This window comes from Aureobasidium pullulans (genome assembly GCF_000721785.1).
Source record: "Aureobasidium pullulans EXF-150 unplaced genomic scaffold scaffold_33, whole genome shotgun sequence".
Lineage (NCBI taxonomy): Eukaryota > Fungi > Ascomycota > Dothideomycetes > Dothideales > Saccotheciaceae > Aureobasidium > Aureobasidium pullulans.
The window spans coordinates 156,569-176,659 of NW_021941053.1; the positions used below are offsets into that span (position 1 = coordinate 156,569).

At 51.5% G+C, this 20,091-nt stretch overlaps 9 protein-coding genes across 9 annotated transcripts; 5 read left to right on the forward strand and 4 right to left on the reverse strand.

Moving 5' to 3' along the window:
• Nucleotides 1-309: 309 nt before the first annotated feature.
• On the forward strand, nucleotides 310-1,038 carry M438DRAFT_349725 (uncharacterized protein). The gene has a single exon (XM_029906459.1). It carries the CDS (start codon nucleotides 662-664, stop codon nucleotides 872-874), a length of 213 nt encoding a protein of 70 aa, XP_029755600.1. The 5' UTR covers nucleotides 310-661; the 3' UTR covers nucleotides 875-1,038.
• Nucleotides 1,039-2,799: 1,761 nt separating this feature from the next.
• Nucleotides 2,800-4,123, forward strand: M438DRAFT_359686 (uncharacterized protein; the record flags this gene model as incomplete). The annotated part of the gene is made up of 3 exons (XM_029907356.1): nucleotides 2,800-3,766; nucleotides 3,826-3,994; nucleotides 4,081-4,123. The coding sequence occupies 3 exons, from the start codon at nucleotides 2,800-2,802 to the stop codon at nucleotides 4,121-4,123; spliced, it is 1,179 nt and encodes a 392-aa protein (XP_029755601.1).
• Nucleotides 4,124-4,567: 444 nt separating this feature from the next.
• M438DRAFT_339811 (uncharacterized protein) lies at nucleotides 4,568-5,164 on the reverse strand (the record flags this gene model as incomplete). The annotated part of the gene is made up of 1 exon (XM_029904259.1): nucleotides 4,568-5,164. The coding sequence occupies one exon, from the start codon at nucleotides 5,162-5,164 to the stop codon at nucleotides 4,568-4,570; it is 597 nt and encodes a 198-aa protein (XP_029755602.1).
• A 244-nt stretch (nucleotides 5,165-5,408) lies between these two features.
• M438DRAFT_349728 (uncharacterized protein) lies at nucleotides 5,409-6,636 on the reverse strand. Its single transcript, XM_029906460.1, has one exon. The coding sequence runs from the start codon at nucleotides 6,305-6,307 to the stop codon at nucleotides 5,678-5,680; it is 630 nt and encodes a 209-aa protein (XP_029755603.1). The 5' UTR covers nucleotides 6,308-6,636; the 3' UTR covers nucleotides 5,409-5,677.
• A 1,317-nt stretch (nucleotides 6,637-7,953) lies between these two features.
• M438DRAFT_283731 (uncharacterized protein) lies at nucleotides 7,954-8,289 on the reverse strand (the record flags this gene model as incomplete). The annotated part of the gene is made up of 1 exon (XM_029901409.1): nucleotides 7,954-8,289. The coding sequence occupies one exon, from the start codon at nucleotides 8,287-8,289 to the stop codon at nucleotides 7,954-7,956; it is 336 nt and encodes a 111-aa protein (XP_029755604.1).
• Nucleotides 8,290-9,102: 813 nt separating this feature from the next.
• On the forward strand, nucleotides 9,103-13,880 carry M438DRAFT_306318 (uncharacterized protein). The gene is made up of 2 exons (XM_029902260.1): nucleotides 9,103-12,483; nucleotides 12,536-13,880. The coding sequence occupies exons 1-2, from the start codon at nucleotides 9,361-9,363 to the stop codon at nucleotides 13,433-13,435; spliced, it is 4,023 nt and encodes a 1,340-aa protein (XP_029755605.1). The 5' UTR covers nucleotides 9,103-9,360; the 3' UTR covers nucleotides 13,436-13,880.
• A 42-nt stretch (nucleotides 13,881-13,922) lies between these two features.
• On the forward strand, nucleotides 13,923-15,451 carry M438DRAFT_349731 (uncharacterized protein). Its single transcript, XM_029906461.1, has one exon. The coding sequence runs from the start codon at nucleotides 14,344-14,346 to the stop codon at nucleotides 15,196-15,198; it is 855 nt and encodes a 284-aa protein (XP_029755606.1). The 5' UTR covers nucleotides 13,923-14,343; the 3' UTR covers nucleotides 15,199-15,451.
• On the reverse strand, nucleotides 15,362-17,380 carry M438DRAFT_349732 (beta-glucosidase). Its single transcript, XM_029906462.1, has 4 exons — nucleotides 17,084-17,380; nucleotides 16,370-17,031; nucleotides 15,731-16,319; nucleotides 15,362-15,683 (listed from the first exon to the last, which is right to left on the reverse strand). The coding sequence occupies exons 1-4, from the start codon at nucleotides 17,134-17,136 to the stop codon at nucleotides 15,548-15,550; spliced, it is 1,440 nt and encodes a 479-aa protein (XP_029755607.1). The 5' UTR covers nucleotides 17,137-17,380; the 3' UTR covers nucleotides 15,362-15,547.
• Nucleotides 17,381-17,757: 377 nt separating this feature from the next.
• On the forward strand, nucleotides 17,758-19,206 carry M438DRAFT_283659 (DUF1479-domain-containing protein; the record flags this gene model as incomplete). Its single annotated transcript, XM_029901405.1, has 1 exon — nucleotides 17,758-19,206. The coding sequence occupies one exon, from the start codon at nucleotides 17,758-17,760 to the stop codon at nucleotides 19,204-19,206; it is 1,449 nt and encodes a 482-aa protein (XP_029755608.1).
• Between the last annotated feature and the right edge of the window lie 885 nt (nucleotides 19,207-20,091).

The window sequence follows — 20,091 nt, forward strand, 5'->3', positions numbered from 1 at the left end:
AACAACGTTGGTCATGGTTGATCTTTTTGTCTTGAGAATTGGGACATTTTGCGACTCTTGATGCAGCGCAGGGAGCCAGGTCCACTTGCTGGTGACCGCATTTGAAGACATGGACAATTTTCGTGCACATGTTTGTTTTTGTTGGCTGCTGAAACGGAGGGGTCCAGGAACGATAGTGGTGTGGGCAAGGATGTCTTGTTGCAGTCTGCGACAATCGTGGAGACCGGCCAAGCTCTGGAAGGGAGGTTCGACTCTGGGAGGTAGTGGTTAGGTTTGCTGGAAGGCTTTTATCGGCGATCACGTACTCACCGACCTGGCTAAAATACCACTATCTGCCGCAGTTGACGAGGACAAGAGATGTTTGAGAGGGTGCACACACGATGGATGAACATTTTTTGACTCGCGATGGCCTGCGCTGGGTCTTATAAAGGGCAAATCAACCAGCCCGCCGGATAGTCTCACGAAATGCTAGCACTGTTTGCACCAGCTTTGCAACACATGGATAGCCGTTAGAAGACCCGCAGGCATGCGCTCCCTCCCGATGGCGATCAAAAGGCAAGGGTCCTCCCAGACTACGAGCGGGTACCCGCGAGCCGAAGGTCTTGACAGCCGACTACTGCACACAAGCGCGCCAACAAATTCATGTCCTGAGGGTTGACAGATGGTGCAACGGCTTCTGTTTTCCCTGCCGCTCTGTTTTGTGCTCTCGTTGTCTTATGCTTGCCCTGTTGCCGTCGGAACTCTGTCCCGTGTGTTGTACGACGGTTTTTTTTATTTACCATCACGACTGGGTAGCATACCTGGCGGGCTATCCTTGCGCTTACGCATGCCGTGTCCGTCATCAAAAAAGGGCGCCCCTCACTTTTTCGGTTGAAACAATCGAGCTCCTAGCGGCTCGAGACTGTGGCTTTCTCAGGTCTGATGAAGCTGGTGTCGTCTCTTGCCCGTCATGCGACTTTCTGTAATCTGTTCAGACGTACGGACGGCCCCGTGGGAAATTGACCGCGAAGTTCGCTATCCGTATAGGTCAACAATGCGACAAGCCCTTGACGACAGCACTTGGTCGGCCAGAGGTTTGCCTACAGCGTTGCTCCACCACGAGGGCTGCCCCGCTTCCCTTGCTTGGCCCTGTAGCGAGCAATTAAAACAAATTGGTGGGCCCTCGTTTCACAGGCTCACAGCTCACATTCTTTCGTTTCTTCAAACTGGAGATGTCACGTTTGACTCTTTGCGCAATCGACATTGTGCTCGGATCAGTCTACGACGGGATATACATCATTTTAGATAGGGAACGTGCGTTTGACAATCGCGAGCATGGTCGTCACGTTCAGATTGTTTTAGCGAGACTTGACTGCCTCTTCAATATAGAGTAGACGGACTCTCGTCCATGACATCTTCCAATCCGCTGCTACTCGACCGTAGCTTATTGCAATGTCTGCAAGCAAAATGCCTGCTTATCCTGAACACGTCGACCTGTACTTCACATGCCTCACGAACCCCAGCTGCATAGCTCTACAGGAAGATGCGCTGCTGACTCATGTCCCGATGCATCCGAACGTTCTTCTCGCTGGGGTTTTCCCCCAAAGACGACGCTTTGCAAAATTGCGACCCAACCTGGTCTGCACTTCCAGCGTTTGAGCTCGCTCACTATGCCGCCATGTCAGGACAGTCGGCTGATATCATAGGTACTATTGTCACGAGCGTAGGAACGGCCAATAGACTGCTAGGAAGTCGGCAAAGTCAGCTACCTACTGAGCACTTTCTCGCATCTATTCTTGCTCTGCACATCTTGACCTTGTCATTGTCACACAGTCATATTCCACACACGGTGAGCGTGATCACCCCGCATCCGCAATATTATCGTCCATTCGTCCGTATGTAAGTATACTATCTGGATGGATGGATGGATGGGTGGGTGTAAAGGTGAAGATCGCGGGGAACCTCGCGCACGTCAGTTCCTCTGTAAGTTTATAAGGCTTCCGCGAGCCCAGCATGGATTGAAAGGACACCAACTCTTTTCGAGACGTAGCATCGAGTATTTTGTCGAGCTTCAATTCGTTATTTCGAGGCCCCTTCACACTTGGAAGCTCTTGTGACCTAGGCGTCACCGATCATCAGTCAGCTCCAGAACTGCAACAACAACATCAATTTCGAAGGAAAGACATCATGACTTCTTCGGTTCCTGTGAACATACCTACGACGAAACAGCAGTCCAGAAGACCTTCTACGTTCCTCAGCCTATCTCCTGTCGAGAAACCGGCAGGTCCTGCAGCTACAATCTTTGAGACGCTCACTTCACGAGCGGTGATCGACTCACACCCTGTATCGCCCAAGACTATAACGATGTTGGAAAGCAAGATCGATGCTGGCAAAACTAGTACTGTCGGTAGTCCGGTGTTTGCCTCTGCCGAGAGCAATCATGGATTCCTCAAGTTGGGGCACGCAAAACCTGGGGATTCTGCAGGTGATTGGATAGAATAAGTTGGTATTGCGTCGACTATATCGTTAGTCTATGAGAGGGTTGTGCACATCATGAGTGGAAAACATGTCGTTGTGGTTCTTTCAGTTTGACTGGGCAACCCTGGACTTGCATTAATTGCACATTCCTTGCAGTATACAAACATTCCGATCATCTGCGCACGGGATGGAATGGAATGAAAATAATAACAACACATGCATACAATCAGCAAACCGCAAACCGCAAAACCTTCAACAGAGCAGCTGTCGTACTATTTCAGAAACAGCATCCATCCCTCATCACGAATCAACAGACCAGTTTCAGACGAGACTTTTCCCATCATGCATTTTCTAACTGGCAAAGCAACATACCCTTCCAACTTCAACGAAGAAGAGGAGGAAGAAGAAGAAGACCCAGCTGATGATTTTTTCAACTACGAGGTGCCGAGTAATCAGCGCCGTGTGCAAACACAACCTCAAACTGCTTCCCCCCCGAAGAAGAATGTATCGTTCCAGCGTCATGCTGTGCAGCATTCAATCGATCAGATTTACGACGCCGAAGGTGATGTGAGGTCTCGTGAAGATGTCATGGACGATATCGACAACGACACCCTTGCCTCCGCTCAGCTCTGCGCAGAGGAACAGAAGAACGCAGAGAATCTGGGCGGCCGGTCGTCTAGACAGCAACTCCGCAGTGCAGGTCTCTCACAGCCCATGGGCTCGACCGGTCGCAGCCCCTCTAGACATGACTCGGCAACCGGACGCCGAACAACACGTAGCAGAAGCCCGGCCAAGCGCAGCACAGCAACAGCTACTTCATCCAGAGATGGCCCGAACCCACCTCAGACAACGACCAGCCCGGCCAAAACGACACTCCAAAGAGGTCGGAACATCTTCATCGGTTTCGAATCCACTCCACCAGAAAACCTAACGCCTCAGGAGAATAAAGACAACAAGCTCGACGGCGATGTAATGAACAAAATAGCCACCATGAGAGGCAGCATCGAGGGGTTATGTAACGAGTATCTCGGTTTCAGCGACGGAAATCGTGTCCACGTGTGGCTGAAATCGCTGAAAACGGAGGAGCGACGAACGTTGCTGAACTTTTCCAGAGCTGTCGCTGACGGTGGCGGTGATAATGAAAAATGGGTAGAAATCGTCTCCGACCCCGATAATCGTAAAGGACTCGGCTACGGCATCATTCACAGGGCCCTGGTGATGCACGTCTTTGGAAGTCTGTTATTTGGAGCTCCTCAGGAAGTGTCCGATTACCTGGAACGAATGCAATTACAGCAAGAAAACGAAGATGGTATGTTGAACAGTGTATGACAAATTTAATAAAGCACATGCCAGCTAATACAGCAGCAGGTTTTTACAGAGCAGAGCAACGCGCCGAGTACATAACGTCTTACGAAATCCACCATAGAATGGACTTCAACAAGACTCACGAGCGCAAATTTGCCACCCTTAAGCTGGGCGTGCAGATTGCCGAAATACTTCGGCCGCTTCTCGATTTTGGACCATACACGGAAGGAAGGTACGAACAGATGACGCAAAGGTTGATTTCAATCGTGTCGTTTGCTGCAAGTTTCGCAACGCTTATAAGGAAGAATGGCAACACAGTGCTCTACCAGTTCGGAAATACCTTCAAGGGTCAAGTGATTGATCGATCGCTCGTGGACATTTCGAACATCGAAAAAATGATTGCGGAGAAGGAAGTCCCAGGGTCTCATGAGGCACTGACCAGGATTCTGTGTGCGCAACCATTCTATGCATACAGAAAGGGCGGCGGCGTCATGGCTGAGAGAATTCTGGAACGTGAAGAAAATCAGGTGGATCATAGTGTTGCACCAGAGCTGCGACACTTGCCTCGCAACCAGGTGCGAGGACGGCTCATCAATGCTCGAGACGGATACAGGCACAAGATCTTGGCCAAGGCGGTGATTGTCGGACATTGGGCAGAGAAAGACCAGAGTGGAGTCAGTTTGGACGAGGCAGTGCACACACTGGAACAGGGTGGATGCGCACAGCAATGATGGCGAGCAGTGTTTGGGATTGGTTCTGGCGTCCTTTTGATATTTTGATGTTTTTGGCAGATTTAATGGTGGTATCAATCGTGCGACTTGTCGTGTTCGGTCGTCCTGACCTTGTCGGAGTGGTTCGGCAAGGTCGCTTCTTCCAGCAGCTGCCTCAAAGTCTTTGTCTGAGAGTCCTCTCTGTATTTTTCCCACTGCAGCACTCTCCACGGCTTCTCTTCCTTTCTTAAGGTGAATTCGCTCAAGCCGGGCATAGGAACCTTCTTGACCAGGTCCTCCTGGATGAGACACCTGGTCGAGACCTTGAAGGCGCCGTTGTAAGCGTTCTGGTCGATTTGATCACGGTGGTGAAAGGTCGAGGCGTTGACCTGCAGTTGATAGTGGCGCGGTTGCGGTGCAGCAGACTCCTCTGGTCGCATAACAAAACGCAGCGGCGAAGCCTCGAGCAGCTTTTGCGCCGCCTCTTCTGTTTCGAACATGGCAATCATCGTGTTGGGCATTGACAGTGCGTCGTACTTGAAGTTTCGGAAGACGTCGACTCGTCCGAATTGCTGCAACAGTCGGAGGATTTCACGACTCTCGGCCAGCGTCTCGACACGGGGGTGCAGACGCAAGTGCACCGCGCGGTTGCCGATTGGCCTGACAAGACCTGAGAGGGCGCCGCTCGCCATTGTCTGCCGCTTCCGTCTCTCTCCAGTGCGACTTGTTGTCGGTTTGTACGAGTATCAAGTCGCTCGTCTTGCTTGTACTCCGTACTCTGTCTGCTCCGAGGCTCCTTCCTCCGCACCCGTCTTGGCGCTCGAGCCTGGACAAGACTCGGCCATGCTCATTGCTCATTGCTCATTGCTCACCATGCTACGCTCGCATAACAACCATTTATCCCTTCACAAGCACAACTCGAAAAGTCCAAACCAATTCAAAGTGCAGTTGTCAGCTGCGCATGAGTGACAAGTGTCATTCGTGGCTATTATTAAAATCTTCTAGGTTGCCGTGTCCAGCAGACCGCGATTAACGTCTGCTCAATGCCTGTTACTCGCCCACATCTCTTGACCGTTCCATCCCAATCCCATGTCCATTCGTAAGTCGTCACCATGCCTTCGCGCCAATCATCCAAGGGAACCATACCCCAACCCATCACAAATTACTCCGTCCACCGCAAATACCCAAGATGCCTCAAGAGCTGCTCACGACTGCTTGGGAAGGCCACGTGCGCTACGGGCCTTCTTGACGCGGACGTTTTTCGATATGCAGGCGCCTGTGATCGAGTCCACAGAGCGTCTGAAAACCAGCGTGGATCCAACAGATGCAGCAGATCCCGCCGATGAGACCGAACATATCGAGCCATTACGTCGCTTCTCGTCAAGGCTGCTGTAGCCCTCGTCGTCCGCTTGGGATGGTGTAGATTCAGGACTTGAAGCGCGCGCCGGTGAGACGGCACATTGGTCTCCTGACTCCACCATCTTGTTCACCATGTCCTGGATGTTACGGAGGTGAGACGGGTCGCAAAGCATCCGTACTCCGTGTTGTCTTTGGACGCGCCTCCTTGACGGAGACAGAGATCCCACGTAATCAGCAGAGCGCAATGGGGATTCTGACTCGCGTTCGGTGCTGGGCTGTTGGTGCTGAGGATAGAAGAATGGTTGCGACGTGTAGCGCATTTCGCTGAATTGTTGCGAAAGTTGGGTGATTGATGATTGTGACTCGCAAGGTGAGGAAGTGCGAGGAACAGTCCAGCCAGGTCCGAACAAGCCATCATTGGAGAGTGGTAGCGACGAGGGATGACGCGATGCCGTCACTGTGTAGTTCTCGAACATGATGCAGACTTTCGATCTTTGGATGTGGCGAGCCGAGTATGGCAACTGATGCTTGCTTTCCGTACACTTGAAGGTAGTGATTGTTGCAACTGAGGTTTGATAGTTGAAAAGAGGCGACGGGCAAGACAGTATTATGTCAAAGAGCCGTGGGCTCAGCACGACGAGGCTTCAACGCCCCAAGGCCGAGATCATGAGTCGCCCGCATCGTCCGTGGCATGCACTAGAACCCCGGGAGACGTCGACTCTAACGGCTATCGGTGGCTTGTGCTGGCACCACCACCGAACCACCTTTTATTTACGCCGAGCCTGATGAAATTGTACAATGTTCGAGCCACGATGCCAATCAAAGCACCGCCCAAGGGGCGAGTCGCTCTGCTGTTTGGACAATTTCCGCCTGGTTCAGGGCCACCGTCTACTGCATGTTTAATGATTCTGCATGACACCGGTCGCCGGCTCTACCCCCCTGGATCACGACTTGCTGAGAAGGATCAGAGTCCCACTCTCGGCGATGTGCGTGTCTTCCAGAAAAACTGCAACTCAGCGATCGACAATGCAAGACATCGCTTTGACTCGGTACGTCCGTAACTCGTGTGGACTTCGAAACTCGGCGACAACCGTTTGGACCGTGGCAGAACCTACACGAAGCCTTATTGGACGAAAAAGGCAGCCGGTGAATATCGAATTGATAGTCCTTCCTTCTACCAGACTCGCATCAACCCTTCTCTACAGTCCTTGCTGCAGGCCGTTTCGATCGAGAAGCCTCCGCAATGTGGTGAACGAATGCACGCCTGTCGATCGACCAGCTGCCACCTGCGCCAGTTGCATGCGACACGCTTCAACACACGTGTCCGAGTCTATCCGCCTTTGCCGAACAAGTGCGAACTTGGTTCTCCTGCAAGTCTTTCAACGGCCGAACCTTACTGCGCTCCATGGCGTATTGGAGCCTAGATCCTCAAGATTCTGCATGGCGACAAACCAGGTTGAGGTTCCTGCTTTCCAAGTTCCTGTTTACAAAGTCTATCTTGTCAGTGCCACTGCAAGGTTTTTTTCAAGGAATTTGAATGCCGGCGAGTTTTCGAAACCATCCGAGACATGAGCACTGACGAGCTGCGTCTGATCACTTATGACTGAGACTTCACTGGTAAAGCGGGAAAATCAAGAGTGCGGGGAGCAAGAAGCCATGTTCTGTTGTCAGGTACGGGTTACGAGTATGACTATGAGTAGACCGACTATCTGTGCCTCCCTGAAAGCAGTGCCTGAAGCTTCCAACCGCAAGTGTAAAGCATATCTAAAAATCGAGCTCGATAATGCTGCAAAAAATGATATATATATACCAAAGCGATGGATGGCGACTGCAAGATAGGCCGGGCAACCATGTGGTGTAAGTAGTCTTCTTTGCCGGCAAAGATGTGATAGGCAGATGCGATGAAAGGTGGGTAAGATTGTGCTGGATCTGATTGCGAAAAAGAGGGCATCAAGAGGCGACGGCGTTATAATACCATGGGTGTAGTAGTTCTTCGTGTAACTGGCAATGGTGATCAGCATGTGACTCTGAGTCTGAAGTGACGAGAAAAGCATACCGGCGAGTCGAGCTGTATGTGGACGAGCGTGGGTTCGGAGTCATGTGTAGGCGGAGCAAGTGAGGATCAGGTGCGATCGTAGGTCTGGTTGATCCTGGCACGCTCCTCACGATACATCTGCTCGAAGTCGCCGTCACTGACGTTCAACTTGGCGGCGATATCCTTGAGCATTTCCTTTTTGGCCAGCTGAGCTCTCATGTACGTGACGGTGGTTGAGAGCATGATGGCTTCGCTACGACCCTGTCCAGCCATTCCAGGGACCATCTCGGCAAGACGGTCGAAGCCTTCACGTATTGCGTGACGGCGTTTCTGTTCTGAAGCGATGTGGTTGTTCTTCTTTTCCTGTTCAGTCAGACGAGGCTTGTCGGCAAAGTTGGCGGCGCCGGCATTGTTGTTGGCCATGGCAGTGGAAGAAAGCAGGGTAGATTGTGGAAAGGCAGATCGTAGAGGGCAGATAGTAGAGGACAGATCGTGGAGAAGGTAGATGGTCGGTAAGGCAGACCGCAAAGGCGTGTATCGTAAAGATAAAGCGCAAAGAGAAGACGAGATGTCAGAGAGGTAATGAGATGGTACGGTGTTTTGTGAGTAGTGGTCAAATGGGAACGGAAAAGGGTTGATCTTGGAGAGAGGCGGACAAGTAACAGCACAAAAAGGAAAGACTGAAGGGACGCGCGATTAAGAGGAAGGCAAGTTATCTCAAGTGAATCGGGGAGGCAGGCGGCTGGCAGCAAGTAAATCGAAAGTTCAAGGGATTGGTATGAGGCAGGTGACAGATGGAGAAGGAGCTTTCGACAGCAAAGTGGAGAGCAGCATCGACGTGTCAGCAAAAAGGCATGGCATGGCAGAGACAAGGATTCTGTCAGAAGCGGAAAGAGGCTTGGTCGCCATGTCTTTTTGTGAGCCAACTAAGGCTTTGCTAGAGAGAAATACAACATGTCTACTTCAGGTAGGCGAGCAGTTGCTTTGGCCTTGGATAGAGGCGTACGGAGTGTTGACATGGAGCGGGAGGGGGCGTGTTTAGCTGCGACTGTCACAGAGTGAGAGCCAAGAAAAAGCTGAAACCGAAACGCGGCGAGTGCTGCGGGCCATCGTCTAGCGGGTCATGGAACAGCCAATTAAGTATGACGACTGATGGGCGCTGGCTAAGGTAAGCTGTGGTCGGGCAGGGTCTGAGAAAGGAGAGAGACGATTACAATACGCTTACTCTTTCCACCTTGCGCCGTCGTGTGTCGCGCCCTGATTGTATCCGTGTCTGCTTCACGAACAAGAACAAGGACAAGGACAAGCAGCAGATACATCGACGCTGCCGACGGATACGACAACAAAACAACATCTCCAACGGCGACCAACCTGCTCCGTACCAGGCCCCTCGCCATTGCCGACTGATGGCACATGCCCGCCTGAACAAGCCGCCACTCTAGTTGCACTCTCGTTGCAGTCCAGAAGGTCGTCCGATCAACAACGCCCTTCCCAATGTCGCCGGCTTCGGCTCGCTCGTCTGTTACCAGCCGTCGTGTTCAGAGCCTGCAGCCTTCGCGGAGACTCGTCGACGAGCATGACGCCTACTCGTTCGCCGTACGCACCGCCTACCTTTCGCATCTCCTGCAGCCCAAGGCCCGCCGCATCCAACATGTCTCCCAGCCCGTCAAGCCCATCACGCGCTCGTCCACCTCCATCACGGACCTGGTCAAAGACTTTTCCTCGATCCGTGACTCCAAGAGCACCCGCTTACCGCATGGCTTCACTGGTGAGCTGGACAAGCGCATCACCGGCGTCCTCGTCGGCAGAGAGCGCATGCCGGAATACAACGACCCCCTTGTCAAGCGCACCTTTGCCACTTTTCTGAACGAGTTCAAGAACCCTACATTTCGCAAGTCCATGGAAAAGGACCGCCGTGTTGAGGATCTGCTCTTGATCTTCTTCTCCAAAGCCACGTCCGAGCTGCAGAAAGGCAAGGCCTCCGAGGACGATTCCTGGAAGCTCATGGTCGACCGCCATGTTGCTCTGTTCGTACGCCTCATCAGCTCCACTCTGAAGAAGGATGATTGGGCGCGCGATCGTCCCGAGCTCACTTCTCGCCTGCAGACGCTCGAGAGTAAGCTGCTGGTACATGCTCAGGATCTCACCAGCACCTCCCAGGCTTCGGGCAGTACTACCATCGAAGTCGAAGTCCCCCGCAGCTCAGAGGTCAAAGACATGCCGCTTGTCCTTCGTATCGCAAACATCTTTGGTGCTTCGTATGATCAAATCCAGGCTGACATTGATTCGCACAAGACCGTCTGGACCGAACAGGCTGCCATACAAGACTTGAAACTATACCAGATGCACCTCAGCTTGAACTCCAGCAGGACTCTTGGCAGTCAGGACTTCCAACTCGAAGACGCCTACGAGGCCTGGAAAAAGGCCGAGATTCAGGACCTTTCACAATTAATGCTGGCCATCATTCAATCCAACCCAGAACTGGCAAAGAGCACAACTGGCTCAGCCGCTATCAAATCTCCCCCAGTCGCATCGACTGATGATAGCGAGCCGTCCTACTCAGCAGATCAATCCTTCGACATGAGCGCGCTGAGCTTGAACAATTCTCCGCGTGAATCGGTTAGTGATGACGCTGCCTTCACATACATTCCTCCAGATCCAAGAGCTTATTACCGCGCCGTGTTGAGAAAAGCATTGGACAACGATATATTCCAGGACGACGAGGCTGAGGGTGCAGATGGTCCTGAAATACAACTTCTCTCAAAGCAGTCGACTGACGTCCTCAACGAGCTGGCCATGCGATGGCGCGTCCCCCAAACTTCTAGGATGACTCTGTTTTTGGACGTCATCAGAGAAAAGTTTGATCGTCAAGAAATCACTTTGGACACCCTAGATGCCGCCTTCATGTATGCGAAGACGCCTCCAGCTGAAGTTAAGAAAGCGAATCGCATGAGTCAAATGACTCCTTCTACCATGTTTGATGCGACAAAGTGGACAATATCCGACTACTCACTTCAACAACAGTCTCTTTCATCAATCCATGATGCACTGCTCAGGGAACTTTTCGAGCTTTTACAGCATTGCTACGAGCCTAAACCCCCCTCTGTCGGCCCAGCAATGTATATCTTAGAGACTCACGTTTACGACGACCCCCTGTTTGCAAAAACACCCGAGGACCTGGATGAGTTTACAGTAGTCCTGCACGACGCTCTGAGACAGAAAGCCCGCGAGGCATACAATGCTATGCTCTCAAAACACGTCCCCGAAGACGCAGAATCCTGGGAATTCTACCATGTCATACAGCTTGGTAAAGCGGTAGTTACACTTGCCGACAAGATCCAGAAACGCTATCGCAAGAATCCTGAGATCATGGGCGTAAATCCTTTGACCGCATTGGTCCAAGAAATTCTACCCTCGTTTGCCGCCGATGCTCGAGACTTGGTATCGCGTATAATCGAGGTTGTCAGAGGACGTGGCGAAGATGTCCCTGTCCAAGACGGTTTCGATCTGTACAAGGAGCTGGTCAGTATCCGCAAAGTGCATTCTCAAGCGCTTCCTAGCGTTCCATTTGCATTCCACATTGAGGGACTTCTAGCAGACTTCGTATGGCGCTGGATTGCTATGACAGATGCAAACATGCTGAGCTGGGTTGAGGGGGCGGTCAATCAAGATGACTTCAGAGTCCGTACATCTCATCCGGGCAATGTTCCAACAGACGAAGAGCGGCACAGTGTGTCTGCTGTTGATATGTTCCGCTCTTTCAGTCAAACAATCGATCAAATCATCAAGCTTGAATGGGACGATGATTTACAATACGCCAAATTCATGACAGCTATCTCGAAATCTATCGGTGTCGGTATCGCCAGATACTGCGAACTTGTCGAGCAAAAGTTCGTCAAAGAGATGGACCGCATGACCCCTGAACAAGAAGCTGCTTCCCGTCAGACGAGGCAGGAGAAATGGGTCCAGATGGCAAAAGACACATGGGCCAATAGGGAAAAGGTCGAGCCGTTCCAGTTTTTGCCCGAGTCGCTCGTCAAGCTGAACAACATCGAGTACACGACACTCCAATTAGACAAGCTAGAAAAGGAGATTAACGTAGATGCTTGTGCAGAAGTCATACAGAGACATGCGCCTCCAATTAACCCCGTCAAGCTTCGTCAGTCCAGTAAGTTCGTTTTCACCATCAAGATCATCGAGGCCGAAGACTTGAAGGCGTGTGACATGAATGGTTTGAGCGACCCGTATGTCGTTCTCGGAGACGAATACCAAAAGCGCCTAGCGAAGACTCGTATTGTCTACGGCAGTCTGAATCCTCGCTGGGACGAAACTGTTGACATTAGTACCCAGGGTCCCCTGAACATCATCGCCACTATATGGGATTGGGATGCTTTGGGCGATCACGATTGCGTTGGCCGAACCTCATTGAAACTGGACCCTTCGCACTTTAGTGATTATATGCCTCGGGAGTTCTGGCTGGACCTCGATACCCAGGGCAGATTGTTGCTACGTGTGAGCATGGAAGGCGAGAGAGACGACATTCAATTCTATTTTGGAAAAGCCTTCCGGACGTTGAAGCGAAGCGAGCGCGACATGACACGCAAGATTACAGACAAGGTGAGCATGAACCCAAGGTTGTCTTGTGCGGAGATATACTGACCACATCCAGCTATCCTCATACATCCAACAAGTTTTGTCACGCAGAGCTCTTCGCGGTCTCCTTAGTCAAGGAATATCTATCAACACGGTCCGTGGATATTTCCAAAAGGCAAGACCGCAGTCCGTCATCCAAGGCCCTACTCCGGTTGACATTTCGAACGCGCTGAAGCCTCTCTTTACCTACTTCGACGATAACTTTGCGATCATGAAACAGACGCTGACGGATTCGGCAATGGTCATGGTCATGACACGACTCTGGAAGGAGGTTCTGACAACGATTGAGTCGTTGCTTGTGCCTCCGCTATCCGACAAACCCTCGCAACAGCGACCGTTGACACAACAGGAGCTGGATATTGTTTTCAAATGGCTTCAAATGCTGTTTGACTTTTTCCATGCTGTTGATGAAGAAGACGGCACAGCACACGGAGTGCCACTAGACATCCTCAAGTCGTCAAAGTACCACGACTTACAGAACTTGAACTTCTTCTACTTTGAGTCAACCGAGAATCTGATCAGAACATCAGAATCCATGGCCAAAGCAACAGTAGCCAGACAACAAGCCAGACAGACACGAGAGCTCAATCGCATGTCTGCGCCTGCAACGCTTGCCCAACACTCCTTCAGTGGAGCGGCGAGCTTGGTGGGAGTGCCTAGCACCCGGCGAAGCAAGAGTATCATGCTCAGTCGCAATCTGGGAACAATGAAGAAAGCGAAGGAGGAAAAGCGTAAAGAAGCGCAGGCGGAGCCGAGCGACGATATGATTCTGAGGATTCTACGCATGCGGCCCGAGGCAGAGAGATACCTCAAGGATAGAAGCAGACAAAAGGAGAGACTGGCGGCTCATGCAGCAGCTGAGCTGATTGTGCGACAGAGTCTCATGGCGCAGAGAAGCATGGGACGAGGACGATGAAGAAGTTGCTGGTCAACGGAGACAGATTTTGCTCCGAGGGAGGACACTCATACGGTATTAGGCATTTGATATCCCAGGTGAGCGGTTTAGCAGGGCGTTTAAGGGCGGTCAGGTTGTCGCAGATTCGACAGAGATGCAATAGTGTGTGTATGTAGTATTGTTAAGAGGATTACGCAGAAAAAGTCACAAGACGGCCTGTCCGTGTAGGTCAAACAGAAGTCAGGCGGGTAGTGTCTGAAACGCGTGATTTGCTTCACAACACACACCAGCACAGCGAATGGGCCGCACGGGAGCAGGTAACTTGGTACAGACTACTGTATGGACAAAGAAAGATGTGGCAGCGACAGGGATTGGGCGAGCATGTGTGGGTCTGTGGCAGGCAAAATAAGCTCACGGCATCCCGCGATTATCAACGGGCACATTTGGGCCAGACGTGGAAGGAAGCACGCACATCACGCACATCTCCGGAGTCGCTGATGAATTTTCTCCCTGCTTTCCAACAACAATACCTCATATATCTGTACAGGTAGTCGACTGGCTCTTCCGTCTCCTCCTTCTGCGACTCTGGACGAATCACAGCCCGAAAAGTCCGACCTTTGTCACACAACCTGTCAGCAGCAACCCCCAGGACCCGACCCCTTGCTCTTCTCTGCCCTTCTCTCCTTCTCCACGCAACGAAAGTTTTGTTTCCCCACGCTCAGCGATCCGCCCACTTTTGTGCCCCCTCTTGGCTTCAAAACACTGTAAAAAGATTGATCGCTTCGGCCCTTTTTCCCGACACCCGAGTCTGCTCATATCGGCTTTGTGATACGCATTGCGCCGGCGTGCACTCGACCGGACCCTCCTTCCTCGACCGTCCCTGCTCCTGCTCCTGCTCCTGCTCCATCCTTTCTGCCCCTACAGCCAAAATGCGCAGGCAAACATCCGTAGCCTCGCTCCTCTACGCTCACCTTTTCCCTAATCCTGGCCCCTCGGACCCGCCGAATTTCCAGACCCACCTTGCGCGCGACTTGATTCCAGAAATCCGCATCGAGACGGCCACCTTCTACGGCAGTCTGGACAGCATCGAGGCCCGTTATCCTGGTTTGAACTATTGCCATGGGCCTCATCGCATGCGCCTCGGCCGCTTCCCTCACCATGCCCGCCTATTCAAGGTCATCGACGACTTGGACATTACGGAACAAGAGGTCATGGACTTGGTGCGTTGGGAAGGCACGCTATGGGCACGTCAGAGATTCGAAAGAGACGAGAACATAAAGGTCAGGGACACAACAGGAGATGGCATCTGCGACTGGGTCGACCCGCGCATCAGATCCAAACAGAAGACCTTGATCCGTGTCCAAACAGAAGTCGAGATCACCGAGGGCAGGCACCCCGTTGACATGCTTCTTGACGACGACCACGAGGGACATGTTCTCGACGATGATTTAGAAGACGACGACGATGACGACGACGACAATGATGATGACGACGTGGGAGAGAATATTCAGAGCATCGGCCACGAGCTCAACCGCCGTCTCCTTGCTGCCATTGCCGCCAGACAACAAGGCCTCAACGTCGAGATGGATCCAGAGTTCGAAGCCTATCTCAAGGAGCTGGTCGAGAGTGGCCACCTCCTGGCTACCTCACGTCCTGTCGACGGTCCAATGAGCCGCTCCGACACTTCTTCACCAACACCTCGCCTCATATCATCCTCTAACGTTCTCGATATCTCTACTTCTACCGCTACGGCAGCTGCCACTCTTAGGCAACCAACTGCATGATGATATTTTTTACTCATGTTTTTTGATTCTTCACCTTATATTGCAGCATTTCTCAGCTTCTGTGGTCTATGGTCTGTCTCGAATTTCAGCCTGGCGTTGGGAAAGGAAAAACAAAGGATTATGATGTTTAATATGTATTTAAAACTGTTTAGCATGGAGTACGGGGTTGTCTCTTTTTGGGTGGCTAGGCTGTTGGGACATGGTTCGACAGGACTTTAACAAGCATTGCAATGGATTTATGAAGTATCGTCAATGTTCTTTCTGAAATTCCCGTTGTGCATTGCACTGCTATATCCAGTTATTTGTTTTGATGTTCCGTGCGCAGCAGGAGCAACGAGACGGCATATCATCACGACTCGCGCATGAGCGAATCGAACAGTCCTTTCATAGCCTTCGCACTCTTCTTGGGAAATCTTTGCTGACCATTGTGGTAGTCGACAAAAGTAACTCCAAATCTAGTCTCGAAACCTTCAGCCCACTCGAAACTGCACACCATTAGCAGATGACAGACCTCGATGAAGGCTGATCTTACTTGTCCATCAAGCTCCAAGCCATGTATCCCCTGACGTCTACATCGTCATGGGTGTATGCCTCTGCCATGGCGGTAACGTACTCCTTGAAATACCATACTCTGAAGTCGTCTTCAAGAATCTCCTCCTTCGAGAGATCATTCTCGCCCTTCAAGCTCGTACCGTTCTCCGTGACATAGATGGCAGGGCGTCCGTAACGGTCAGAGATCCATTTGAGCAGTTTTCTGAAGCCGACAGCATGTGGCCTCAACCAAGGACTTTGGGTAACGGGTCCTATTTCCTGACCCTCCTTGTTGACGAGCAAGGATTCGAGGTTGCCGAGATAGTCTTCTGGCTCCGGCTCGCCGGACCTGTGCTTGATGTAATTTGCACAGTAGTGGTTCATACCGTAGAAATCATTACTGCCTTGAACCAAGTCCTTTTCTTCCGGAGTAAATCTTGGTAGACGATCTCCAAGTTGCTTGCGCATGCTTTCAGGATAGTCACCGAAATACACCACGTCACCGAACCAACTTATTGCAAACTCGAGCTTGCGTTGACAAGCTTCAATATCCTTGGGATCTTCGGGGTCCCAAGGCTCGACCCAATCACCTGCAAGAGTCAGCAAGTTGAACACCGGTGTCTCTATGTTCTTCGCCTACCATTCAAGGTAATTCCAATCTGTCCCTTTTGAGTTGGTTTGAATTCTTCCCGGTAGATCTTCACGGCCGCACCATGTGCAATCAGAAGATTGTGTCCTACCAACCAGGGTTCAGTGCTGCTGTCGCCGACCGAACTCTTGGAGCGATTGCTGGTTCTTCCTGGCGCGAAGACGCCCTCGTTATATCCAAGAATAGAACTGCACCAAGGCTCGTTGAAAGTCACCCAATACTTGACCTTGTCCCCTAGTGCTTGGAAGATGATTCGAGAATATTGCGCATAGTCGGCCACAAATTCTTCCTTGTTCAAGAGGCCTCCATATCTCTCTAAACCTTGAGGCAGGTCCCAATGGAACAAAGTGACCATGGGCTCGATTCCGTTGGCAAGTAATTCGTCCACGAGATCGATATAGTACTGGAGACCTTTCTGGTTGACTGGGTCTTCGCGACCACCAAGAGGGATAACCCTAGACCAGGAGATGCTGAATCGATATGCACGTGCACCCATATCCTTCAAAAGCTTTACGTCTTCTTTGTACCGGTGGTAAGAGTCACAAGCGATGTCTCCATTTTCGTTGCCGGCGATCTTTCCAGGAATGCGGCAGAAGACGTCCCATATCGAGTCTCCTCTGGCATCTTCTGCGGGAGCACCTTCTACCTGGTAACTGGAAGCTGTTTAAGTATTAGGTAGTCGTGTATGGTTATTTGTCTACTGACCTTGCTGTTGCGAAGCCCCATAGGAAATCTTTAGGCAGAGAGGTGCGAGACATGATGACAATGGTAATGCAGAAGTCGTAGGGATCTGGGGACGCACGCAAGTTATATATCTGTCAAGAAACGAAAGAACAACACACAAGCGAAGGAACTCGCTCGAAAAAGATGCAGCCAAGATTCAGTCCGTCGTAGACACGAGATGGGTCGTCGCATGAGAGGGAGACCGGAGAGTTTTGATTGTCCGCTCCTCATAGTGACAGTGATCGTGAGACCAACATTGACGCTTGATTGACAGGCACTATGGTTGGATTTAGCCTGTTCCGTTCCTGTGTTGTTGCGGAGCTCGAAACGCCGTGCACCAAACGTGGAAGGTGCTGCAACCGACTCCGGCTCCTCGGCCCGTGAGCCCTCCGACAACCACTCACAGCCTGCAAGCCATCCGGCATCTCACACTAAATCCTACATCCGTCACGAGCCTTGTCAAAGCGACTACACGATCCTACCAATCCGAAGACGTACGCGGCTTCGATCACTGGACTCAGGCCACCTTCCAACCCTTGAACGCTGTTCTTGGTGGCGCAAATTTTACTCAAGGCTCTTACCAGATGCTCCAGAATCGCTGCAGGGCTGCATCGCAGTTGAAGGCCTTTAAATTGCAGAAATGCCATCGGGTGGCTATGGCAACACATGCCCAGAAGAGAGAGGGTGACATTAGTGACGCCTTTGCTTCGCTCTCAGGTTTGACTCCCGAACCGCTAGAGCCTCGCTTTGCTACTCTTAAAAGCGAGTTGATTGGCGGCAAAGAAAATGTCATACAAGAATCTTTCTTCCGCCTTCTAGAGGCTTTGAGGGAGGAGATTGCCACTGTCAAGATACTCAAAAGCAAAGCTATTCCTGAAATTGACTTCAAGGATATCAAGGACGCAAGTACCAAATTCAGCAGCGAGTACAAGAGACGTGGGGCAGCAATCATTCGGAACGTGATACCACCAGTCGAGGCAATGGAGATGAAAGAAGAGCTTCGAGAATACATTGCCGCCAACCCCCAGACCAAAGCATTCCCAAGTGACAACCCTCAAGTATACGAGCTGTACTGGTCACCAGCTCAGATCAGAGCACGTTCTCATCCATATCTTCTGGCCGCACAGCGATTCCTTCTTTCCCACTGGCATTCTCAGGATCCTCAGGCTCTAGTCTCTACTGCACACCCAACTATATACGCAGATCGACTCCGGATACGAACGCCGGGGGACAATATCTTTGCTCTAGGACCGCACGTCGATGGAGGCGGACCGGAAAGGTGGGAGCCAGAAGGCTATGGAAACGCCAAAGTCTACGAATCAATCTGGCAAGGTCGATGGGAAGACCATGATCCTTGGGAGATCAGCTCCCGATTGGCAGTCAAGTCAGATTTGTATCGAGGTGTTGGGGCCTGCAGTATGTTCCGCGCAGCACAGGGATGGCTGTCATTAAGCACCACTAAGGCACACGAAGGAACGCTACTGGTAAATCCAATGCTGAAGCACGCCACCGCCTACTATCTTCTACGACCATTCTTTTCAGCTAAAAAGGGGCCCATGAGCCCTAAGACTGATACGTTCGACGAGTCTTTTCTCTCACCCGATAATTGGGTTCTGGACTGTCCTCAAACTTCCTGGCTCCAGGGTGCATTACCAGGAAAGGGACAAGAGTTGAGCGACATGCTGCATCCTCATCTCGAGCTCAACAGCACAATGGTCCATATCCCAGAGGTCAGGCCTGGTGACTATGTGGCTTGGCATTGCGATCAGATTCACGCAGTCGACCAAAAGCACGAGGGCACGACCGACAGCTCAGTCCTGTACATTCCTGCGTGTCCTCTTACAGCCCACAACGCGGAGTTCTTAGCTCGTCAACGACAAGCTTTTCTTGAGGGATTGCCATGTCCTGACTTCGGCGGAGGCATTGGAGAGACAAATCACGTTGGTCGACCTGGTATCGAAGAAATTGAGAAGGCGAGTCAAGGTAGAGATGCAGGCATGGTTGCTTTCGGTCTTCAGGAATTCCACAGTTCAGCAGTGGGACTGAGCGACACTCAGAGGGAGCTCTTCGACAGGGCAAACAAGATCTTGGACTTCTATGACTAGGATTAGAATCAGGAAAGATGAACGAACCCGTGTCAGCTCTCTTTGTGGACAAACCCTGAGAGAGATGGATGACACGGGTGAATTGTGCAGCCAGGGGCTGCCTTCTGGCGGCGTTTTGTAAGACGCCACTAGGCTGAGAGATCGGTTCTGGTACGGTATTTGTGCCCCTTCGTCCACACTACACAATGAAACTATTGATATAGAAGTGTATACCTGGTGGCCTTACGCATAGTACTGCAGCTGACCTGAGATCTCAGGGTCCATTCGGTCATGTCGACCCGGAACCACGGGATTACCACCGAAGACGATATCGCTTCTCTTGCAGTTACCTTGTTGGTTCATGTTCAGCACACAATGTATCAACGATACCGTTAGTCGCTATCGTAGTTGCTGTAATAATGTGGGATAAGATCTGGTCATCGGCACTTAGGGCAGGCACGGCAGCTGTTCCTTCTCCGCACCCCAGACCAGGGACATCCCAAAGGGGAAGCGGCAAGAGATGGACGGCGCACAGTCCCTTGATCCCTCCATATCTCCGCTCTTATCACAGTCTATCGTAGTCCAGACGGGACGTACACACCAGTATTTTAGTTGTGCTTTTTGATACAGTATGGACGGCGGTCGCTTGAGAAGGTCGCCACCGAACGTTGACTCAAGTTACATCTTATCGTCCATCCTGGCACCTTAGGTCTTTTCCGTCCCTATCTTGCAAAGCTACTGCAAGTTTCGATGTGCACGGCGCATCAACTACTGCTTCTTGACTTCATAACTCTCTTCCGCCGTCTCCTTCAATACTTTGTCCGTCCCTATAATATCACCGGCTTCCAAGGATCTTCGTTCTTTCTATTCAAGTTCCTGTCCTTCGAGTTGTATTTGTTTCGACAG